Genomic DNA, 22,322 nt, shown 5'->3' on the forward strand with positions numbered 1-22,322 from the left:
GCTACTTTATGTATCGATAAAAACTTTATTGTTCCATAAAAACAGGAAGTGACCTGTCAAAAAAAGCGGTAACCACATGATCTGTGGGAAACAAATAAATATAGCAAATGACCGCTCTGTAGGGTCACCTAAAGTAAACAGTAGACAGTTGATTGGTGGTGAAAATAATGGAAAAAGTTGCTGCTGCTATCCAAATAAAAAGATGGTCACTAAGTAAGAATAGAGAAATAGATCAATGGTAGCGCAAGTCGGTATATTTCTCAGGAGGTGAAAAGACTGGAGTGACAGTGTATATAAATTAATGCTAATGCATATAACATAGGCAGATATGTAGTAAAAATAAGTTTAATAAAACAATAAATCAACCGAGCATATTGACAAGGACAAATATCCTGATCAGTACCCAGTTCAATAAATACTTATGTATTGAGTAAGTACAATCGATGCAAAGTAAATCATTAAAATAATAAATATATATTAAATTAGCATCAAAACTTGGAATGATGAATAAATATTAATGAACCGATTCCTTTGATAGGAAATCTGAAAGTTCTCCAGCACGTCACTTTAAATAATTTATGACCTAACCTGCAGGTTTGTATGGTGAATGATCCGTGTCTCACACTATGTTGCATATGTAGAGGATTCTCCCCGTGGAATATCAGCTTTGCAGCTGGGCAACTTTGTGCAGATTTCCAGGGGGAATACACAACCATTGGATTGAGATCGGCACCATCACTGGACCTAACTGCACGTTGTCCCCCGGTTTCCAGGCAGAAATTGGCCGCAGTACATACAGGATACTAGGATCTCCCTGTTTAAAGCACCAAGTTGCCTAGCTGTTCAGCTACAATAGACCTTGGGAGTTACCACCTGCTTTCACTGTCTCTGAGGACCCACGGGACATCTGCACCAAGTTGCCCGGAATCAGTATGGAATCCCGGCTGCCACATGGCCGGCAGTTCGATTCCCGGCAGCGGCAGCCCGACAGATCAGCAGAGCCCGGCAACGGAAGCCCGACAGCACTGGAAATCCCGATCGTCCCCAAGGTAAGTATAAACTAACCTAACCCTCCTTAGGGTGCCTAACCCTAATCCCCCTTCTAAGTGCCTAACCCCTCCCTTTTCCGCTGCCTAAACCTAAGTCCCCTGGGGGGGGTGCCTAACCCTAACCTCCCCCCAGGGGTGCCTAACCCTAACCCCCCCCTTCCCCTAGCCTAACCCTCCAGGGGGGGTGCCTGATCCTAACCCCCCCCGCGCGGCTGTCCGCTAGGGGCGCCCGGCATCCCTTTGTTCGGGATGCCAGTCGCTGGTCTCCCGGCGTCGGGTAAATGACAGGCGTCTAGATATAGACGCCGGTCATTAATCCCACGTCGGGATAAAGCAGCCGGGAAGCCGGCTGTCTGTATTAAGGCAGCCGGTTTCCCGATTGCATCCCAGTTGCCCAGCTGCCAAGCTGATATTCCATGGGGAGAATCCTCTACATATTCCACACAGTGTGAGACACGGATCATTCATCATACCAACCTGCATGTTAGGTCATAAATTGCTGGAGAACTTTCAGATTTCCTATCAAAGGAATCGGTTCATTAATAATTATTCATCAATCCAAGTTTTGATGCTAATTTAATATATATTTATTATTTTAATGATTTACTTTGCATTGATTGTACTTACCCAATACATAAGTATTTATTGGTACTGATCAGGATATTTGTCCTTGTCAATATGCTTGGTTGATTTATGGCTTTATTAAACTTATTTTTACTACATACAGTATCTGCCTATGTTATATACATTAGCATTAATTTATATACACTGTCACTCCAGTCTTTTCACCTCCTGAGAAATATACCGACTTGCGCTACCATTGATCTATTTCACATGATCTCTGGGACCTTGTTACTTGAATGCTGGAAAAAGAGAGAGAGAGAGAGAGAGAGATAGCGTAAAAGAAAAAATAATAATATTGAGATGTGGAAAGATAAAATGTATATGTGTTGGAATATAATTTTTTTTTTCATTGTTTTTATAAAAATAAATTTACTTCAATATCACTATAGAGAGCATGCAGTCTCAAGGTTCTTAGTAGGAAAATCCAGCAGGCTTCATATTTCCTGAGTGCTGTAACTATGTTTCCTCCTCGCCAATTGTCTTTTACTTTTTGAATTCCTTCGCACATGAGGCCTTTCGGACCATTGTTGTGATAGTTCAGAAAATGTTGAGGTAGACTGTGAGGGGTATATTTACTAAAGAGCGGGTTTTTAGAAGTGGAGATGTTGCCCATAGCAACCAATCAGATTGTAGCTATTATCTTCTATAAGCTGCCAGATAAATATTAAGTAGAATTTGATTGGTTGCTATCTGCAACATCCCCACTTCTAAAAACTCGCACTTTATTAAATATATCCCTGAGTGCTGAGTCCCTTCTTTATGTTATAGATGTGTTCGGCCACTCTTGTTTTGAGTTTCCTTTTAGTTTGGCTCACGTATTGTATACCACAAGGGCAATCCAACAGATATATGACGCTTTTACATGTTATGCGAACCCGTATTGTATATGTCTTCTTTGTTTGTCTGGAAGTGAATTCTTTGTTTGGTTTAGTTTTTGTTGTTTGGTTCTTGCATCCTACACACTTTAGGCAATAAAAGTGTCCCTTGTGTATGTCTTTTGTTTCTTCATCCTTTTCTTTTCTTTTTAATGTAGGATGTTCTTGATTTTATTATCTAGTCGCAGAATATGACATTGTTGTTCTTTCTTTATAATTACCGTTATATTGAGTAATAAAAAGGATTTTTGGATTTGTTTTTCCTTCTGTGTTTTCTTTAAAGGCGTCTAGATCTTTTCGTTCCAATCCAAGGACGCAGCCATTGGCTTCAGTAGCACAGAAAATAGGGTCGCCACACTCCTGTTTTCTGGGATGCCGGCTGCTGCCAACCCTTCCCCTCTCCCAAAAGGCCGCAGCATGTCAATCATGCTGTGGTTTTGGGGGCACTGTGACCGTCTTTGCAGACACAGATCTGCACATGTGCTGTAGAGATGTACAGATCCTATGCATGCGTCAGAGTTGTACGGAAACCATCTAATTTTTACATGCATAACAATAAAATCATGACGTTCTCTTATTAATATTAAGGAATACCTATTATCACATTGTTTTACATTCCTGTGAACTTGATTTCTGTTTTTTTAACGTGTCAATATAATTACATTTGTAGGTTCCTCCTTAAGCCAGACTTCATGCGTCGTCCAGACAGGACATTTGACCCGTTCTCGGAAACCCCAGTGGATGGCGTGATTGCAGCCACCTGTTCTGTTCAGGTATATATAACAAAAAGCTGGATACAATTAAGGACCACCGCTGCTATAGTTTTTTTACGTTTATACGATTATCCCCCTGAAGAACCCTTGCGTGTTCTAAAGCTATACGCAGCTGACATTATTCGCCATTCTGTATAATGTGACCATGTCAAGCTGTACTGGCTGCTGATGTGTCCTTTGGCTATGTTAGTAAATAACTTTGTGTGTAACCAGTTGGCGTATAGAGGGGGAAGAACTTGAGTTCTTTCTAAGTTTTAAAGTGCCCAGTCTCCTCACACCACAACTGTACCCCAGTGTTCCAGTGTACCCTATAGATTCAGAGAAAAGGGTTCAACAACTATTAACCCTTCTAATAGGGAAGGATCATCTGATTACAAGGATAATAGAGACTGTACACACACATAACATATATTTAACAAACTGGTGAGAAAAAAGAATAACACTTATGAATGGCCCATCCGTGTCCAGCATAGCGTGCGGCTCAGAATCAGGGCCTTGGGTCTGTGCACGCAATGTGAGTGCAATTACTTGTGCTCTGTACATGTGAAGATAATATAATATTATGTAAAAATAGAACCTTCCTATCGCTTTCATATGGCCACTTGTTTCCAGTTCCCCATTATAAATATCTTTAGATAACAAGCGACCATTAGACACTTTTTTGGTCAGTTCGCAGTGTAGTTTATTACATTCCAGTTATGTTTTATGTCTGCCATCAACGAAAGTCATAACTTCTGAATAATAATGTAAAACATTGGCATATATAGAATGGGTGTACGGTGCACATGGGCCCCTGGGTCCCACGGGGGTTCACACCACACACTCTGCACTCATATAATTATTTTACTTACCTCTCCGGAGTCTCATGTTGGCCGATGCTGCAGACTGTGGCATTTTGCCGGTGATATGCCCACTAGAGATGTTCCCGGAGACCTGTGCATGTGTGGGTGCCATGTTCCCGGAGACCTCTGCATGTGTGGGTGCCATGTTCCCGGAGACATGTGCATGTGTGAGTGCCATGTTCCTGAAGACATGCGCATGTGTTGGTGCCTGGAGTCCTGTGCATGTGTGGGTGCCATGTTCCCGGAGACCTGTGCATGTGTGGGTGCCATGTTCCCGGAGACATGTGCATGTGTGAGTGCCATGTTCCCGGAGACCTGTGCATGTGTGGGTGCCATGTTCCTGGAGACCTGTGCATGTGTGGGTGCCATGTTCCCGGAGACCTGTGCATGTGTGAGTGCCATGTTCCTGGAGACCTGTGCATGTGTGGGTGCCATGTTCCCAGAGACCTGTGCATGTGTGGGTGCCATGTTCCAGGAGAACTGTGCATGCACGGGTGCCATGTTCCCGGAGAACTGTGCATGTGTGGGTGCCTGGAGACCTGTGCATGTGTGGGTGCCATGTTCCAGGAGAACTGTGCATGCGCGGGTGCCATGTTCCCGGAGACCTGCGCATGTGTTGGTGCCTGGAGTCCTGTGCATGTATGGGTGCCATGTTCCCGGAGACCTGTGCATGTGTGGGTGCCATGTTTCCGGAGACCTGTGCAAGTTTAGGTGCCTATATAGTAGTTATTGTGTCTAAACAACAGCGCATCCGGGAGTTTAATCACTCAATGTGTATATTAAAATTGTTTTTAATCTAAACACAGTGTGACAAAATAAAATGAAATAAAATGCAATCACATATTACATATTACATATTAAAATGCATCTATATATACTGGTGGATAATTGCAGTCTCCGGTGTGCAAAGGGTAAATACTGGATGGATCGCAGATATGTTATGCACATCAACAGCTCGTCAGCTGGGGAGATGGTGTTTGTAGCAAAAAAATACAAAGTAGTTCTGAATCTTTGTTTGCAACTACTGTCTTGAATACAAAGTGTCACATGTGTATAGGTGGATTGCGTCTCTCCTACCTTGTTTCCAAACAGTTCTTCGGCTGTCCTAGGTTTATACTCCCCACACTTCCGTGTGGCTGCAGTGCTGTGAATGCCGCCCGATCTTCTGGCTTCTCCTCCTGTCCTCCGCCAGCGTCTCTGGGATGTGCTGTCTTGCTTGGCGGGTGTTTGCCGGCGGTGAGCATGCACGCTGATCCTCGCCGGAAAGCTGGAGACGGGAGTCCGTGAAGCAAGTTGAGAGGGGGGGCGTAGCCAATGCGTTTCACCCGCTTGTGCGGGCTTCGTCAGGGCTGTGTAGATGGTTGATGGTGGGGAAGCCTTTTATTCAGCCTTTAGGTCTGAATAAAAGGCTTCCCCACCATCAACTATCTACACAGCCCTGACGAAGTCCGCACAAGCACAAGCGGGTGAAACGCATTGGCTACGCCCCCCCCTCTCAACTTGCTTCACGGACTCCCGTCTCCAGCTTTCCGGCGAGGATCAGCGTGCATGCTCACCGCCGGCAAACACCCGCCAAGCAAGACAGCACATCCCAGAGACGCTGGCGGAGGACAGGAGGAGAAGCCAGAAGATCGGGCGGCATTCACAGCACTGCAGCCACACGGAAGTGTGGTGAGTATAAACCTAGGACAGCCGAAGAACTGTTTGGAAACAAGGTAGGAGAGACGCAATCCACCTATACACATGTGACACTTTGTATTCAAGACAGTAGTTGCAAAACAAAGATTCAGAACTACTTTGTATTTTTTTGCTACAAACACCATCTCCCCAGCTGACGAGCTGTTGATGTGCATAACATATCTGCGATCCATCCAGTATTTACCCTTTGCACACCGGAGACTGCAATTATCCACCAGTATATATAGATGCATTTTAATATGTAATATGTGATTGTATTTTATTTCATTTTATTTTGTCACACTGTGTTTAGATTAAAAACAATTTTAATATACACATTGAGTCATTAAACTCCCGGCTGCGCTGTTGTTTAGACACAATAACTACTATATATCTCCAATTTCCAGTGACGAAGGGAACTGTCACCTGTGTCTATAGCTGCAACAGGGAACCTCTACATCCTTATTAAGATCCCCAGGAGCGCACAACACCACCATACCAATACCTAAGTGTGGGTGCCTGGAGACATGTGCATGTATGGGTGCCATGTTCCCGTAGACCTGTGCATGTGTGGGTGCCATGTTACTGGAGAACTGTGCATGTGCGTGTGCCATGTTCCCGGAGACCTGCGCAGTTGCCTCTGGCATAAAGCAAGAGTCTACTGCACTGCAGGAGAGGAGGGCGCCCACATGGTGGCTGCACATGAGCCCCCTCCTTTCTTAAACCGTCTGTATACACCGCGTGTATATTGGGATATAGTTGTGTGAAGTTGTATAATTATGTGCTATATTTACCTAGGTTATATCGGGACAGTTTCTGTCAGACAAAAAAATCGGGACATACGTTGAGGTCGATATGTATGGGTTACCGACAGACACTATAAGAAAGGAGTTCAAAACTCGTATGGTAATGAACAATGGTCTGAACCCGGTTTACAATGAGGAACCTTTTGTGTTCCGAAAGGTAGGAGCTGTTTGCGACGTAATATATGTGCGTGTTTGAAAAGTGGGAAACAGATGATAAATGTCATACCTATTGTCACCAGGTCATCTTACCAGACCTTGCTGTGCTAAGGATAGCAGTGTACGATGACAACAATAAGCTGATAGGCCAGAGGATATTGCCACTAGACGGCCTTCAGGCAGGATATCGGCACATTTCACTCCGAAATGAAGGGAACAAGCCGCTTTCTCTCCCGACCATCTTCTGTAACATTGTCCTGAAGACCTACGTTCCCGATGGGTTTGGAGGTAAGAGGGAAGGAGGCTGTCTTGGAACTAATCTATTGTACTTATTACATGGTGATATATGCAGAAACGCATGGCAACCATGGCAGGCTTACAGTTATTTGCTTTCAATCTCTAAACTGCAGTTAGAAAACATGCAACGTCTAATTAGCCACTATGAACTATAGTACATCTGTGCACGTTGCATCACATTATCAAACAAACCGTATGGGGCTTTTGTAGAGTTGGAAGACAATTGTGTGTAGAGTTCTTTAAAAGAATTGTGCAATGGAAAAATGCCAATATTCGTCTATATGCAGTTATACACTTCTGTAGCATATGTGCCACGTTTCCTAGGGTGTGGATTAAAAGATCTACAGTATTTAGATAGACAGTCAATAGATCGACACCAACTGGTAGACAGGCAATAGGTCGACAGGTACAAAAGATCAACAGGTACAAAATGTCGACATGGTCAAAAAAGATCGACATTTGAATGGTCTACACAAAATGGTCGACCCATGGTTTTTTATTTGTTTTTTTTAACCCTAATCTTCACCGTAACCCTCCCCTTGGTGCCTAACCCTAACCCTCCCTCTTGGTGCCTAACCCTAACCCTCCCTCCTGGTGCCTAACCCTCTCTCCTGGTGCCTAACTGTCGGCGTAAGTGCCTAACCATAACCGTCCCTCCAAGTGCCAAACCCTAACAGTTGGGGTAAGTGTCTAACCCTAACCGTCCCTTCTACAGCCTTACCCTCCAGTAAGTGCCAAACCCTAACCAACAAAATAAAACATGTCGACCATTTTTGTGTCGACCATTCCAATAGCTGCCTTTTGGCCATGTCGACCTTTTGTACCGGTCGATCTTCATCCATATCAACCTTTTCTGTGTTGACCTTTTGTACCTGTCGATCTATTGCCTGTCTACCAGTTTGTGTCTACCTAGACACTGTCAACATTTTTATTGTAGCTCTGTTGATTGGAACCCGGTTTGCTACTAGTCATCACCATCATCGTGCACCGGCCCAGTATTAGGTGCAAAAGGAGCACTTTCAAAAGGTGCATTTTTGCTCATGTCCAGGTCTGCATAGCCCACTGTGAACTTGCCTCGCTTGACTTTTCCTAGCGAGAACACCCTAGTTCCATTTCTTCAGTTGTAAGTGTAGCAGAGCAAAATACGTTTGACTCTGCAATGGCCGAACTTGCGTGGGCCATTTACGGCACATGCGCACTGAGAATTCACGCAATGTCCAGTCCACAAACAGGTGTACATTCAGCTCTGCGACAGCGCCTATGTTTCTATGGGCCTGATTCAGCGAACAGTTGCGATTACACACGCAGTTCAACTGCGATAGTATGCTAATTCATTGCGATCGCTATGCCACCGCAGCACTACATAAGGACGCCCACTTTACCTTAATGTTTAGCAAGACTGCGAAAACATCAGTACAATCGAGCACCATCGCAGCCTCACACACACTGTCAATCACTCTGCGATGGGTCTGCGCAGTCCTGATCGCAGTGGCGGTTAGTGTACGCGCGCTGCAATGCATACGCACGCGCAGTATGCAACAATCGGCCGATTGCGTGCATATTAGCAACTGCGATCCCAGCTGAGTCAGGCCCTAAGTTCCCACTACACTGTTTGTTCCCAGGTAGAGATATTATTATATTGGTTCATTGGACTTTGATTAAAAAATAAATTAACATACAATTAAATGGGATTTGACAGGAGTCATTCTTTAGCTACACAAGCTTTGGTGTCTTATATACTAATCACACCTTCTTTAAATTGAATATTCCTGTGCTCCACCCCCACAATTCCACACCCACACATTTCTATGCAAACTTTGGGTCTCAGATCCTGTTACTGCTACCCAGTCAGCCTCTATAAATACCCTGTTGTCACAAACCAGCATGCTGTAGGTTTTGAATTATATTATAATTCGAGATGGTAGTCAGGATCCTGACTATCAGAATGCAGATGGTCACAATACCGACAGCGGCACAATCCCAACAGATTCGACGGTAAGTATTAGGGTCAGGCACTAGGGGGAGGGTTAGGGTCAGGCACTAGGGGGAGGGTTAGGGTTAGGCTGCGGGAGGGGATAGTTAGGGTCAGGCTGCGGGACGGGATAGTTAGGGTTAGGATGTGGGCTTGGTGGGTTAGAGTTACGCTGTGGGAGGGGTGGGTTAGGATAAGGGTGATAAGAGTCATTCCTGGACAAAAGTCCATGAAAGATGATGTTTGTCCTTGAAAGATGAAGTTTTGCCTCTTTCTGAGACGCGATTTTTGGTGGGAAAAATTCGAATTTGGCGGGAAAATCCTAACTAATCCGAGCCTGCGCATTCCTAGTTAAAATACTTACCAAAATCTGTCGGGATTTTGACCGTGGAGATGCTGCTGTTTGTATTCTGACTGTCAAGATCCCGTACCCAGCCCTATAATTCTTCCAGCTGGGTTCTGCACTGCCAGGCACAGAGATGCAGAGTCTAACACACCAGTGATCTTCACCAGGGACCCTCACAAGTGTGCTTGGACTAAATAGCGCCCAGAAGGCAGGTCCTGGCCCCCTGCCATGGTTTCTAGCGTAATAGGCTGGTAGTCTAATACAGAAGAGGAGTCAATAAGCCAGGAATTGGTTTACCAAGAGGTCATTGATAAGCCACAGGGATAAAGCAAAGTGAGGTCAGGAGGCAAGTCAGGGACTACATGGAGAGATCACGGATAAACCACGGGGATATAGCAGAGAGAGGTTACAGGACAACCTGGATCATACACAGGGCTGTATAACACAGCAACAGTCAGGGAATGCTAGATTTGGGTAGCGAGGCCAATACTCTGGCAGGTGGCATCAGCCAGAACAATGTTTATATAGGAGAGCTCATCTTGAATCTGCATAGGTCACATGACTTCAAAGATAAATCTGAGTAGGTGCCAGCAGAACATACTAGTGTGGAGCACAAGGCAGGGATGAGGAGACCCCCAGGCACCACACGCGCCATTTTGTGACACATATATTGCTGCTGTTATGCCGACAAAAGGCAGAGATCCGAGGTGCCCAAAAGGTGTAGAGAATCATATCTCCTAAACTGCTGAGTGCCCACTGCCTTCCTGCTTTCTGTTAGGGCATGGGATTACAATATTTATCACCAGCCTCTTGCTTTCATCTCTCATTGTCTGGTTTCTCTTTATTTTTAGATATTGTTGATGCTTTATCAGATCCAAAGAAGTTTCTTTCGATCACTGAGAAAAGAGCTGACCAGATGAGGGCAATGGGTATTGAAACCGTAAGTACCAGTTATGACCACCTGGCAGTGGCAGACTATAACATTTGTCAAATGTTAACAAAGATAACATATCTATATGTATCCATCAATAAAGTAAATTGGTGAATCTGGAAAGTACATCAGTACAAGGCTGAATAGCGTTTGTTGAAGTGACCAGTTCACTAAGGTTAAGGATTAGATGTCTGCAAACAGCTGCGGACATTTGCGTTCATTTCAGAATCGCCCTACGCATTGGCAAGTTGTTCTCTACAATATGTTTTGGTCCGCTGTAATTCAAAATTTGTGTAATGCTTCCCAAAGCTGACTCCCGGACTTAGTGAGTTCCAGGTCATTTGAGGTTGAGAAACCTTTTCCTAGGGTGCGAAGAATTGTTGAGCCATAGATGTGTCCTTATATTAAGCCAGTAGTACCCAAACTGGTTGCCATTGCATCCTGGGGTGCCGCGGGTTGGTGGTTGAGGACCAAATTATATTATTTATGGTCAGTGGGATAGGCAAAACTAGTGCTGGTGGCTGCCAACCAGAAAATATGTGGACAAACAGAAGTGCAGCCCTGTCAGCCACCATGTAACTGACCCTAAGGATGACATGTAAGCACAGTTAGTTAATTTAATATTTTTTGCTGAATTTATCAATAAGAAACTTTTGGCCTAGGGGTGCACATTGTCCACTATCTCATTAGCTAAGCTCTGTGGGACACTATTCAAGATTTATGGACTATTTGCATTGTCCAGTGCGTAGTGGATTGGGGCTTATTTGCTAAATTATATATTAACGCACCAATCACATGAAAACAATTGGTGCTTTTATTTTTTACATTAATCATTGTTGCAGACTGTAAGAAGACCATTGGTTATTTCCAATTTTTCTTGGCTTGTTTCTTAAGGCTGCAACTACTTGTTATATGGTAATTATTCACATGGTCACGGGCTACCATGGCAACCACAGTCACATGCCACATGATACAGTGAACAGAGAGGTTTCTGAACTCCCTTCTAATCTCGGTGTACACTGTAAAATTTTCACCCTCCTTCTCCTCACATGACGCGCTGTGAGTTTAAGTGTGTGACTGGCAGTCATACTGAGCTCATCTCCAGAAAGAACTTGAAAAGGAGATAATGATTTGTAGGAGGGCAGCTAAGAATAACGTTGATTATGATGAGATGTAGGTTTAAAAAATACTTAACTTGCTATTTAAAGAATACATTTTTTTTCATTTGGGATTGGTGCTTTAAGGATGAATTGACTAAGTAAAAATCCTATAAACATATTCAAAATAATGAAGGTTTTTCTTACAGTACAAAAATAATTTTCATTAATTTGCTTTCTAAAATTAATTCGAAATTAATTAACTATATCCAAAAGTTTGATTGGAAATATTCTGCCATTTTTTACTTCCAAGTAAAATAATAGATTCAAAAGACATTTCAGTGAATTACATGTATTAATAATGTTTTTGTTGGAATACATCTACATATTTACAATTAAAAAATGTCTTAGCTGATAACCGAACCCCCATAGTGTTAGGGACTTATCCGATGAGGTTAAGGTGGATTAGCTCATAACTCAGGGTTGCCTACCCTCCCAATTCGGGCGGGAGCCTCCCGATAAACGGGTGCAGCTCCCGCCCCCCGGAAAGGCAGACAAGCCTCCCGCCTGCCACCAATCCCCCGTCCCCCGCCCGCCAATACCTGTTAAACCCCAGCAGCGGGGGGCTGCTGACGCGATTCACGCTGAATCACGTCATTTTGGCCCCACCCCCTGCTTCACAATGCCTGTTTTTTCCGGATTGTGTAGCGGGGGTGGGGCCAAAATGTCGCGATAGGAAGGAGCAGCCAGATAGTCGGCAAGTATGTCATAACTTTGGTCAAATTTATGCCAAAAACTTCATATATCTGATGTATAATTATTAATGGGTGTATGGTGCATCTGGTCTCTCTCTTTGTTCTATGCTGATAACTGGAAAGAAACACATTTATATGCCATTGTAGCCCATTAAGCTTATAGTGCATTACTCTAGTGGTGTTATAATGTAAGGGCACAAACCAGAGGGTTACCACCTCCAAAAATTCTCACACAGGGTGCTAGTAGGTCTAAAGCCATCTCTGTGTATACTTATAGTTAATTGCAGTTGGCTTGAATTGAGTGATTTTGATGAATGTATCTTGCAATCTTCCAGCCAATTATTTTGCTGGGTGTCAACTAACGAAACACAATTTTCTCGACCAACAAATAGATGTTCAAATAATGAATGGGATTTATCCATTAGCTATTGTAGAACAAATATGTTTAATTAGCGTTTCATGCAAAAAATGCTGTCATACTGATGCAAGACTGTTACCATTTCAGAGTGATATTGCAGATGTGCCGAATGACATCACAAAAAACGATAAGAAAGGGAAAACCAATAATACCAAAGCAAACGTGACTCCACAAACGAGTTCAGAATTAAGACCGTCGGCAACATCCACCTCCGGATTAGCCAACGAAGCTAAAAAAGGTTTTTCCTCTGACTACTAGTAATCTTTGTGCTAATGAATATTCCATGTCATTGCTTATCTCCACCCTCCTTATCCACCAGTACACAGTGAGTGCAGCCCTTATGCAGAGTGAATCAGTATTCAGCCTGTGATACACTAAGGGGTTAGTAACACAGCGCCTTGTGACTACTGAATGGATTGGCTACAATATCATGAACTGTGGTTCATCTCGTAAAATGGCTGCCTCCACTAAGTAACGATATGATACTGTATAAAGAATAAAAGTTTTAAAACTCATTTTATTCCAAATTATTTTTCTAGCTGTCGATCTCATTCCTCAAGTGAAAGTTGAAGATTTGAAACAGATGAAAGTAAGTTAAGAAGTCACTCATTTATAAATGATAATATATTGAATTGGTGTTTTTGTGGGAGTGCCCAGAGAGAAGATGCCTCTGATCCTTGATGGGGGCAGGGCTGGACGCCTCATTGTAGGCCTGCCCCCTATCGACATAATGCCGCAAAATGTAACTATTTTTATAAAGAGGTCAAACTATAACATCAGTATAAATATTACTTTGCAGAAGATTGAGTAAGTACTGTAGGTGTCTAAATCTCATGATGACTAACAATAGGCAGTCCTACTCTACCGGAACATCGGGGAGACTCCCGAAGGAGTCCCACGGACCCCCGGAAGAGTGTACCCAACGTGACATCGACGGCAACGGGACCCAGCATGCGGCAAGTGCATACACACTTGCCGGTGCTGGATCCGACGGCATTCTGCAGCATGACATCGTTAGCGACATCCCTCATCAGCCCTGCAGTAGGGCCGATGAGCGATGTCGCTAATGACCCGTGGGAGCGTGCATATCATGTGTACTCACTATAGGATGTACCCGATATGTCGCTCCGATACGCAGGATCGGACGACATATCATCTAGTGTTTACCCAGCATAATGCCGGTACACACTGAGCATAATAATGCCGGTACGCCGGTACACACTGTACCGCAAGTACACATTAGAACGATGTAATGAACGACCGAACGATCCCTCTTTCTGTCCTTCATTACCTGCAATGGGGCCGCATGCAATATCGCATGCGACTGCGGGAGCGAGCATATTGGACATACACACTGAGCGATGCGCCCGATATGTCATTCCAATACAGCCGGAAATCACATATCGTACTGACATCGTCTTAGAGTGTACCCAGCTTTAGAATCGCAGATCCGTAAGGATGGGGCAGGGCCAATATGAAACGTCATTTTGGTCCCACCCCCTCTCTGTAGAACCTCTATTTTTATCTTGCATGTTAGAGTATGTTTTTACTATAACCATAGAGTGTCAGGAGCCTGTCTGAGCCAAGAGCTCCACAAAACCTAAAATGCAAGTTGTTTTACATAATTTAAATACTAAAGCATTCTAGGATATATGGTTTATGTGTTATGTAGTCAGGAAGCCGGTGGTCGAAATGCCGATCGTCGGCTTACCGACAGAGAAATCCCGGCATGGAACTAATGATAGGTGTCTAAATACCGATGCCTATCATTAGCCCTACGCCGAAATCCCGGCACCCGGCATAGTAGGTTAAGCCGGGCCACGGGAGCGGATAGCCGCGCGGGGAGAAAGGGTTAGGTTTAGGGTCCAGGGGGGGGATTGTAGGGTTAGGCACCCCTAATGGAGGGTTAGGGGGGGGGGGGAGAGGGTTAGGGGATAGCCTTTATACTTACCCTGTCAGGATCTCCATATGCCGGCCTTCCGGCGTCTGTATTTCATCCGCCGGACGTCATGTATGTCAATGTTCTCGTACCTTGACAGAGCTTGAGATATTTCACATTGTATTTATATTTACATATTCAGTGTAGCTTAGTTTAAGCTATTGTTCTCTGTTATCATACATATCAGGCTTTTTTAGATTTCCTAATCTTTACATATATCTGTATGAATGTGTTTAATAGCTCTTTTACACTATATTCTCTGTCACTTATACATATCTGAAAAGAAGTAATTGGATCAGAGCAATGATCTACAGCAAATGAGTAAAACCACAAATTATGTCAAAGTACTACCTATGCAAATTTTTGTAGGGTCCACATAGCACAAATCCATATCCGTACATCTCAGTTCCTAGAAGCTAATCCAACTGGGAGCCTGCTAAGGAGCCTGAATCATTGTCTGCTTTATCAGCCTTACTAAAGCTGGATACTCCCCATATGATGATGCGACCAACGGCTGTGCGACATGATGTAACAATACATTGCGCGTGACGCAGTGGCGTATCTATAATGGGTGCAGTGTGTGCGGGACACACGGGCCCCTGGGTCCAGGGGGGGCCCCGCACCACACACACTGCACCCATATTATTTTAGACTGACCTGTCCGTGATCCCACGTCGGGTGTCTGCGATGCTCAGATCACCGGAAAATGGCCGCCGCAGCCCTTTTCCGGCGTTCTGCGCATGCGCAGTAGACTCCGGGCACACTCTAGTGCCCGGATTCTACTAAGGCTGCAGTGGCTGGCTAGCCGCGTCAGTCGGCTGCCGGTCACCGGGGAGAGAGGAGGGGGCCCCGCATGAGGAGTTCACACGGGCCCCCTCCTCTCTTAAAATGCCCCTGGTGTGACGCACACACTGCACGATCCTGTGTACAGTGGTGCAATGTGTCGTTAAATGCATCGTAATGATATAACTATGATACATCGTATTGTGTGTATCCAGCTTTACTTTTCTGCAACTCCAGGGAATGAGCTGATTAATTAGAGCTGATCAAGTAACTGACTGTAGATCTCTAAAGAGCCCCGGGTTTCCTTTTCCATGTTTTAGCAATATGTACAGTGATCTTTATTCTACTACACAATGCATACCATTGCACATGAGTTCCAAATGGTCACTAATGTGCAGCTCAACTTACAGACCAGATCTTAGCCCCATTGAGAACCTCTCTGGCAAATTGGAGCGACGGGTGCATTCTAGGCCGACTCGACCTTCATCAGTGTCACAGTTGGTCACTGTACGTAGGGCGGAATGGCAAAACATATCTCATGCTGTTGTCAAGGAACTTGTGGACAGTTTTCCAAGAAGGGTGTCTGCAGTAATCACTGCACGTGGTGGATCTAGAAAGTACTGACGTCAATGAAATCTCATTGATCTATTTGCTGTCAGTGTCCAATCACTTTTGTCTACATAGTGTATGATTTGCATGTGTGGTTTGTACGCCGTTTATTCATAAGCATCTTACAGCTAATTGTTCACCTGCAAACCTATATGAACTGTAAATTCTTGCGATTGATTTTAGGCATACCTTAAACTGCAAAAGAAGCAACAGAAAGAGCTGAACTCTATAAAGAAGAAACATGCAAAAGTAAGTTGTGTCTGCATAACTGTGTTTACTAGTCTCACCCAGGGCGTATCCATTCTGCTGTATATAGATCATGCTGTATATAGCTATAACACTGGGCGAATCTGCTGCTATTGAGTATCCCATTGCAGTATGATTTATCCTCGCATTATTGCCCAAATTAAGCTAATTAAAAACTTCGAAGTGTCTAATACATTTCTCCGTGGTAGTGTATATGCAATACGCCATTGATGCTCTTTCACAATATGAATTTGAAAGTTGAAATCTGATGGTTTAATGTGGACTTGTTTTTTTCCTTTTTTTAATCCATTACAAACACAAAGATTTTTATTATATCCCTTATAAATTCTCATTAAGGGGCTTTTATATTATAATTAATAAAGGTTAAGTTTTACTTGTTTGTATACTCACAAGATTGGAATTGATCTGAGGGTTTCCCCTCAAGTATGCCCCCATAAAGAGTCCTTCAACCGTCCTTTCTCCTCCAAAGGTTATTCATTATATAGCTGTTTTACATACTCAAGTGCAAGTACTAATCAGCCTACGCTTAAGGCTTGTATCCACTTGCCGACAATGTAGGACTGAACGATAACGATATCGTTCAGTCATTCATTATACTGTGCAGTGCCCACACTGGACAATATGTCGTTCAGTGCAGGCACCCTCCCTCATCGATATTGTCAGGTTGACTGTCATGTCCCGGCGATGCCGACAACGACCAGCAGGAACGCGCATCGCTGGTCGTTACCGACATTTATATGCACGATTTATGAGCGATTGAACGATAACGATTTTGTAATCGTTCAATCGCTCATTTTTCTCGGCAAGTGGATACGCGCCTTTAGGCTAAATGCCCTAAAGACCTGAAATGCGCTAATAGATGTAGCCCGCCCTCATTCTACATCCATAACTCCATGACCCCTTAATCGATTTTATCAAAGCTCATAAATCTTTCAACAAGCCCTTTGAACAACAGAAACAATTTCCTGGGGTTTTTAAAACACGTAGGTCAGAAACCTGGGACAAATGTACCTCCCCTCAAGCACCAAACCAGTGTTCTTGTCACACATAGGCAGATTTGTAACTGGGCAGCAATTGGACGTTGGCATGTGTGCCAAGTGAGTGTAGAAGGAATTGTGGACTATTCAGAGGTAGGAAAATGCGGAGATCTGGCTCCACCACGTATAGGGCTGGTGCAAATGCGTGCTGATAATGACGATGGCTGCTCTCTCAAGGGATTATAGGGGCGGTGTAGCCACATCTGCAGCTATTTTTGCTACTCTCAATCGGGAAGTCTACGAGGACTAACGCCACAAAACCTGGGCCCTTGCTTCTCCCCTCCAGTGCTGCCAAAATAGTGGTTAATGGTACGTATAATAAATTGCAGACACTCTTTAGATGGGTTCTTCCATTAAATAAAGAATGACAGTTTTAGTAAATATAAAATACAAGCTTCTTCTTATTCCTTGATTCTTTATAGTCCAAAAATTCTTCTTTCTTGATCCTTGTACCAAAATATATTCATAAATAGGCTTATCTGTTTAGCTTTGTTCAACTTCCTTGTCGAAGGACAAACCGGTAAGGAGACCAGGACTAAGGGCCTGGTTCAGAGGTGGGAGCAGTGTTGATGTCATACTCAAGCGGACAATGTTTTTAGTCTGCACATGTGTCCCGATGTTTACTGCCAAAAGCCGCACAACTAATTTGGTCGCAGAGAGAGGCAATATCTGGGCATTCCTGGATGGTAACGGGGTTGGCTAGTCAGGCACGAGTGTGTTTGCCGCAGTTGCACTGATTTCGGAGGCCATGTTCACTAAGACATTCTGCACCTCTGCAGGGCTGGTGCAGTGTTAGGGGATCCGATAAATATTCAAACAGTCGCTTAGAATGCCTGCACTGGAATCCTGACACCTGTCAGTCAGAATCCCAGTGCCAGCATCCCGGTGGTAAGTACTTGGTTTAAGCGGGGTGTTAGGGTTCCACACTAGGGGGAGGGTTAGGGTGAGGCACTAAGGGGGGAGGGTTAGGTTTAGGGTGCGGGGAGGGGAGGGGGAAGTTTGGTTCAGACACCAGGGAGGGTTCGGGTAGGGAGAGGGGGAGGGATAGGATACTGACCGATTAGTGTCGGTATCCTAACCCTGTCGGGATGTAGGCGTCGGGCTTTTGACCGCCGGGATCCCAAGCGCCAGCATCCCGTACCCAACCCAGTGTTAGATGGTGCGGCCGATGGTGCGTCTTAATAGCGACAGATTAGCACCGCAGCCGGCTGGCGTCTCTGTACGAATTCAGTTGGCTGTGGCAAAAGCATAAAGACACAGTCACACTGCAGAAAAACCCAGTCGCAGCTGCATTATTGTGCACCTCTGACACAAGCCCAAAGTCTTCAAGGAGAGAAGATGAAAGGGGACATAGGGGGGGCCACAATAGTGTAATACATTAGGTATGATGGGGGAGGGAAGTACGGGAATACACACAGAGTGCTCTGTGCTGATTATGTGCAAAATCAACAAATAGATGGCACCGTACCAAATTGGGAAATTGAAAGGCTGTAGTAGAATTCGTCTTATTAGTACATCACATGAAGGTAGAGATATCCTTAGTGCTCTCTCAGCAGCTATCGCTCCCCCCAGCAGTGTCTGCTACCTGTGACGCAGAATCAGCGCAGAGAACTTTGAGTCAGAGTGCTTAAATGAATAGTTTAGTAAATGCTATATCCATACCTCATGTGTAAGGTGTCACATAGGGTGTGGTATAGCATGTCAACATTCACCATGCCGGCATTCATTGCGTGGACACTGATGAAATGTCGACATGATAAAATGTCGACTAACCATCCCTAGTGTTCTAGCGGTGACTTCCCCTAACCCTAATCGATAACCCCAGTGTGTAACCCTAACGTCCCCCTAGTCCCTAACCCTAAGGTCAACATTTTGAGAATGTTGGGATTTCACGTGTTGACATTTTAGATGTCGACATTGTGGACATGTCGACATTCTGATGATGTCGATATGTTGCATTTCGACATCATAACTGTCAAGATTATTATTATTAACATTGTGAATGACGAACTTATGACTAATTCCCGTTACATAACTGGAGATTTTATATAATGTTAATAGTATATGTGGGCATGTAGTTATGAGACAGACGGCCGCGATAACGCCGATCTCAATACCGATAAGGAAATCCCGACAAAGGACTTATGATAGGCGTCGAAAGGACACCAGCCCAAACGAGGTAAGACCGGGGCACCCTTAGCTCTAGCCGCGGGAGGGGAAGGGTTAGGTTTAAGGAGCGTAGCGGGGTTGAGTTTAAGGGGGGGGAGGGTTAGGGTTAGGCACTCCCGGGGGGAGGTTAGAGTTAGGCATCCCCCCCGGGATGGTTAGGTTTAGAATGCAGTTAGGTGGGGGTTATGGTTAGGCACCCCGGGGGGGGGGGGGGGGGGGGCAGTTAGGGTTAGGCACTAGGAGGGGCGGTTAGGGTTAGGCACCACTAAGGGATGGTTAGGGGGGAAGAGGGATAGGGATAGAGTACTTACCTACCCTGTTGGGAATCTTCTCCCTTCGGGCTACCGGCGTTGGGACTTCATACCCATTCCATCTACTTGTGCATTTCATGCATTTATTCCTCTTGTGCATTCACAATTGTGTTCATTATGTATCCGCAGCCTGGAACTGGGAGCTACTACTCAGGATTTTCAACCTATTGTTTTCCATTCAAGGCCAAATTCAAATAACCTCAAAGTTAAGATTAGCCACGATGCAGTTCCCGGTACTACTTAATTACAGCCCGCGATGAGCCCACAGGCTCCAACTTCCTTCGGCTCGAACAAAAATCTGCATTAAGTTAGGCTTTCTGCCCTTATTGCAGCCACCACCCCGAACGTGTTAACCCATAGCTCCGGGTACTTATACCGGAATTTACAGGTTAACGCGTGTTATCTGCAGATTTACCGCACAAGGTAATGGGCTTGTAATTAAATAGCTCCGGGCGCTAAAGCTCGAGGCTACAACCCTTTGCTCACGTTGTAACACATCGAGGATAATTGAATTCGGCCTTCAGTGTGTAAGTAGCAATGACGAAGGTTCTGAAACATACATATATATCTACATTAAATGTAATCTGCCTTGTGGCCTTGTTTGCCATTTTGTCTAAATCTTTCTGTAGCAAGTTACTACACTGCTCTGCATTAATAGCCCTACAAACTGTAGTTCAGTGCCAGTATATATGGATACCTTACATTCTAGATTATCTACAAAGTCAAGGTATAGAAAAAAACAGAGATAAGAATTCACAATCTAAGAGCAAATTAAACGTAAAGCCGGACGTTTCTGGAAACTATGCACAGAAAATGCTGCGACCTACAACAACCAAACAGATTTTTATTTTATTTTAATCTGTTGTTGAAAAATGTCAGCTATAATCAGATTGGTTGCTACGGGTTTCAATAGCTTTTGTTCATACAGCAGCTACCAGTACACAAGCCTTCATAAATGTCCCCAGGGAATCGGTGTACAGCCATGGCCAAAAGTTTTGAGAATGACACAAGTATTGGTTTTCACAAAGTTTGCTGCTTCAGTGTTTTTAGATCTTTTTGTCAGATGTTACTATGGTATACTGAAGTAAAATTACAAGCATTTCATAAGTGTCAACGGCTTTTATTGACAATTACATTAAGTTTATGCAGAGTCAATATTTGCAGGGTTGACCCTTCTTTTTCAAGACCTCTGCAATTCGCTCTGGCATGCTGTCAATCAACTTCTGGACCTCATACTGACTTAAGGCCGTCCATTCTTGCCTAATCAATGCTTGGAGTTTGTCAGAATTTGTGGGATTTTGTTTGTCCACCCGCCTCTTGAGGACTGACCACAAGTTCTCAATGGGATTAAGGTCTGTGGAGTTTCCTGGCCATAGACCCAAAATGTCGATGTTTTGTTCCCACTTAGTTATCACTTTTGGCTTATGACAAGGTGCTCCATCATGCTGGGAAAGGCATTGTTCGTCACCAAACTGTTCTTGGATGGTTGGGAGAAGTTGCTCTTGGAGGATGTTTTGGTACCATTCTTTATTCATGGCTGTGTTCTTAGGCAAAATTGTGAGTGAGCCCACTCCCTTGGCTGAGAAGCAACCCCTCACATGAATGGTCTCAGGATGCTTTACTGGTCTAAAAACACTGAAGCAGCAAGCTTTGTGATAACCAATTCTTGTGTCATTCTCAAAACTTTTGTCCATGGCTGTACAAGCTAAAGCAGATTGTGATGCAACAATAAGGAAAACAGCTACACGGTAAGGTTGTTAAATGTATGTTTCGGGCCCAGGTATCTTGTAAAACTCAATCTTTCTTTTTTTCGAATGCAATTTCATGCAAAGAAACAGATCACTTAAAATTTTTATTTCCTGGCAGAATGTATAACTGCAGTCTTTGGAGATGCTTTTAACACCAGGTTACAAAACATATTCCCCAGGAAAATGTGTTTTCAGTGAGTAGAGCTGCTGGCTGTAGATTGTTGATGAGTCACCACTGTGGGAGGAAATCATTATAGCTTAATAAGAGCTATGAGATTGCTTTTATCTGACAACCAGAGAAGTCTTTTCTGTTACTACCATTATGATTGAAATGACATGGATTGCTGTGGTGCGAGGTACAGATCACAGGTCTCCGCACGTGTTCATGTTTTCTGCGACAAGGTAGCTGTCTCCTCTCAGCGCTAAGCAATTGTTCTTTCATTTGTGTCTAAAACATCTGCACAATTGCTGCCAGCTGGGTAGCAAAGGGTTCTCACGTGTGAAGACCCTTCGGTCAAAATAATAACACGCCAGTGGTAAGATATAAGGCAGTGATTTTCAACCTTTTTCAACTCATGGCACACTGATCAAGATTTTAAAATTGCCAAGGCACACCTTCAGTTTTCTTTTTGAAATATAATATATAACAAATAACAACATATATTTAATTGGCTACCACAGGAAAAAAAAATAAAACACATTGGACCCCACAGACAAAAATAAAACACATTGGATCCCACAGAAAAAATAAATAAAACGCATTGGCCACCACATGAAAAAAAATAAAACACATTGGATCCCACAGAAAAAAAATAAAACACATTGGATCCCACAGAAAAAA

At 44.0% G+C, this 22,322-nt stretch overlaps 1 protein-coding gene across 8 annotated transcripts in view; it reads left to right on the top strand.

The window, feature by feature from the left end:
• The window catches only part of PLCB4 (phospholipase C beta 4), a 335,768-nt gene that overhangs the window by 258,436 nt on the left and 55,010 nt on the right, over positions 1–22,322 (top strand). For all 8 annotated transcript variants that reach the window (XM_088478044.1, XM_088478048.1, XM_088478046.1 and 5 more), the window contains 7 exons: positions 3,219–3,321; positions 6,639–6,803; positions 6,886–7,090; positions 10,269–10,357; positions 12,706–12,856; positions 13,158–13,207; positions 16,133–16,198. In XM_088478044.1, the coding sequence (XP_088334170.1) occupies positions 3,219–3,321; positions 6,639–6,803; positions 6,886–7,090; positions 10,269–10,357; positions 12,706–12,856; positions 13,158–13,207; positions 16,133–16,198 (829 nt within the window). The remainder of the gene's footprint in view (positions 1–3,218; positions 3,322–6,638; positions 6,804–6,885; positions 7,091–10,268; positions 10,358–12,705; positions 12,857–13,157; positions 13,208–16,132; positions 16,199–22,322) is intronic.

This window comes from Taudactylus pleione, unplaced genomic scaffold, assembly GCF_031769625.1.
Source record: "Taudactylus pleione unplaced genomic scaffold, aTauple2 ptg000206l, whole genome shotgun sequence".
NCBI classification, from domain to species: Eukaryota; Metazoa; Chordata; class Amphibia; order Anura; family Myobatrachidae; genus Taudactylus; species Taudactylus pleione.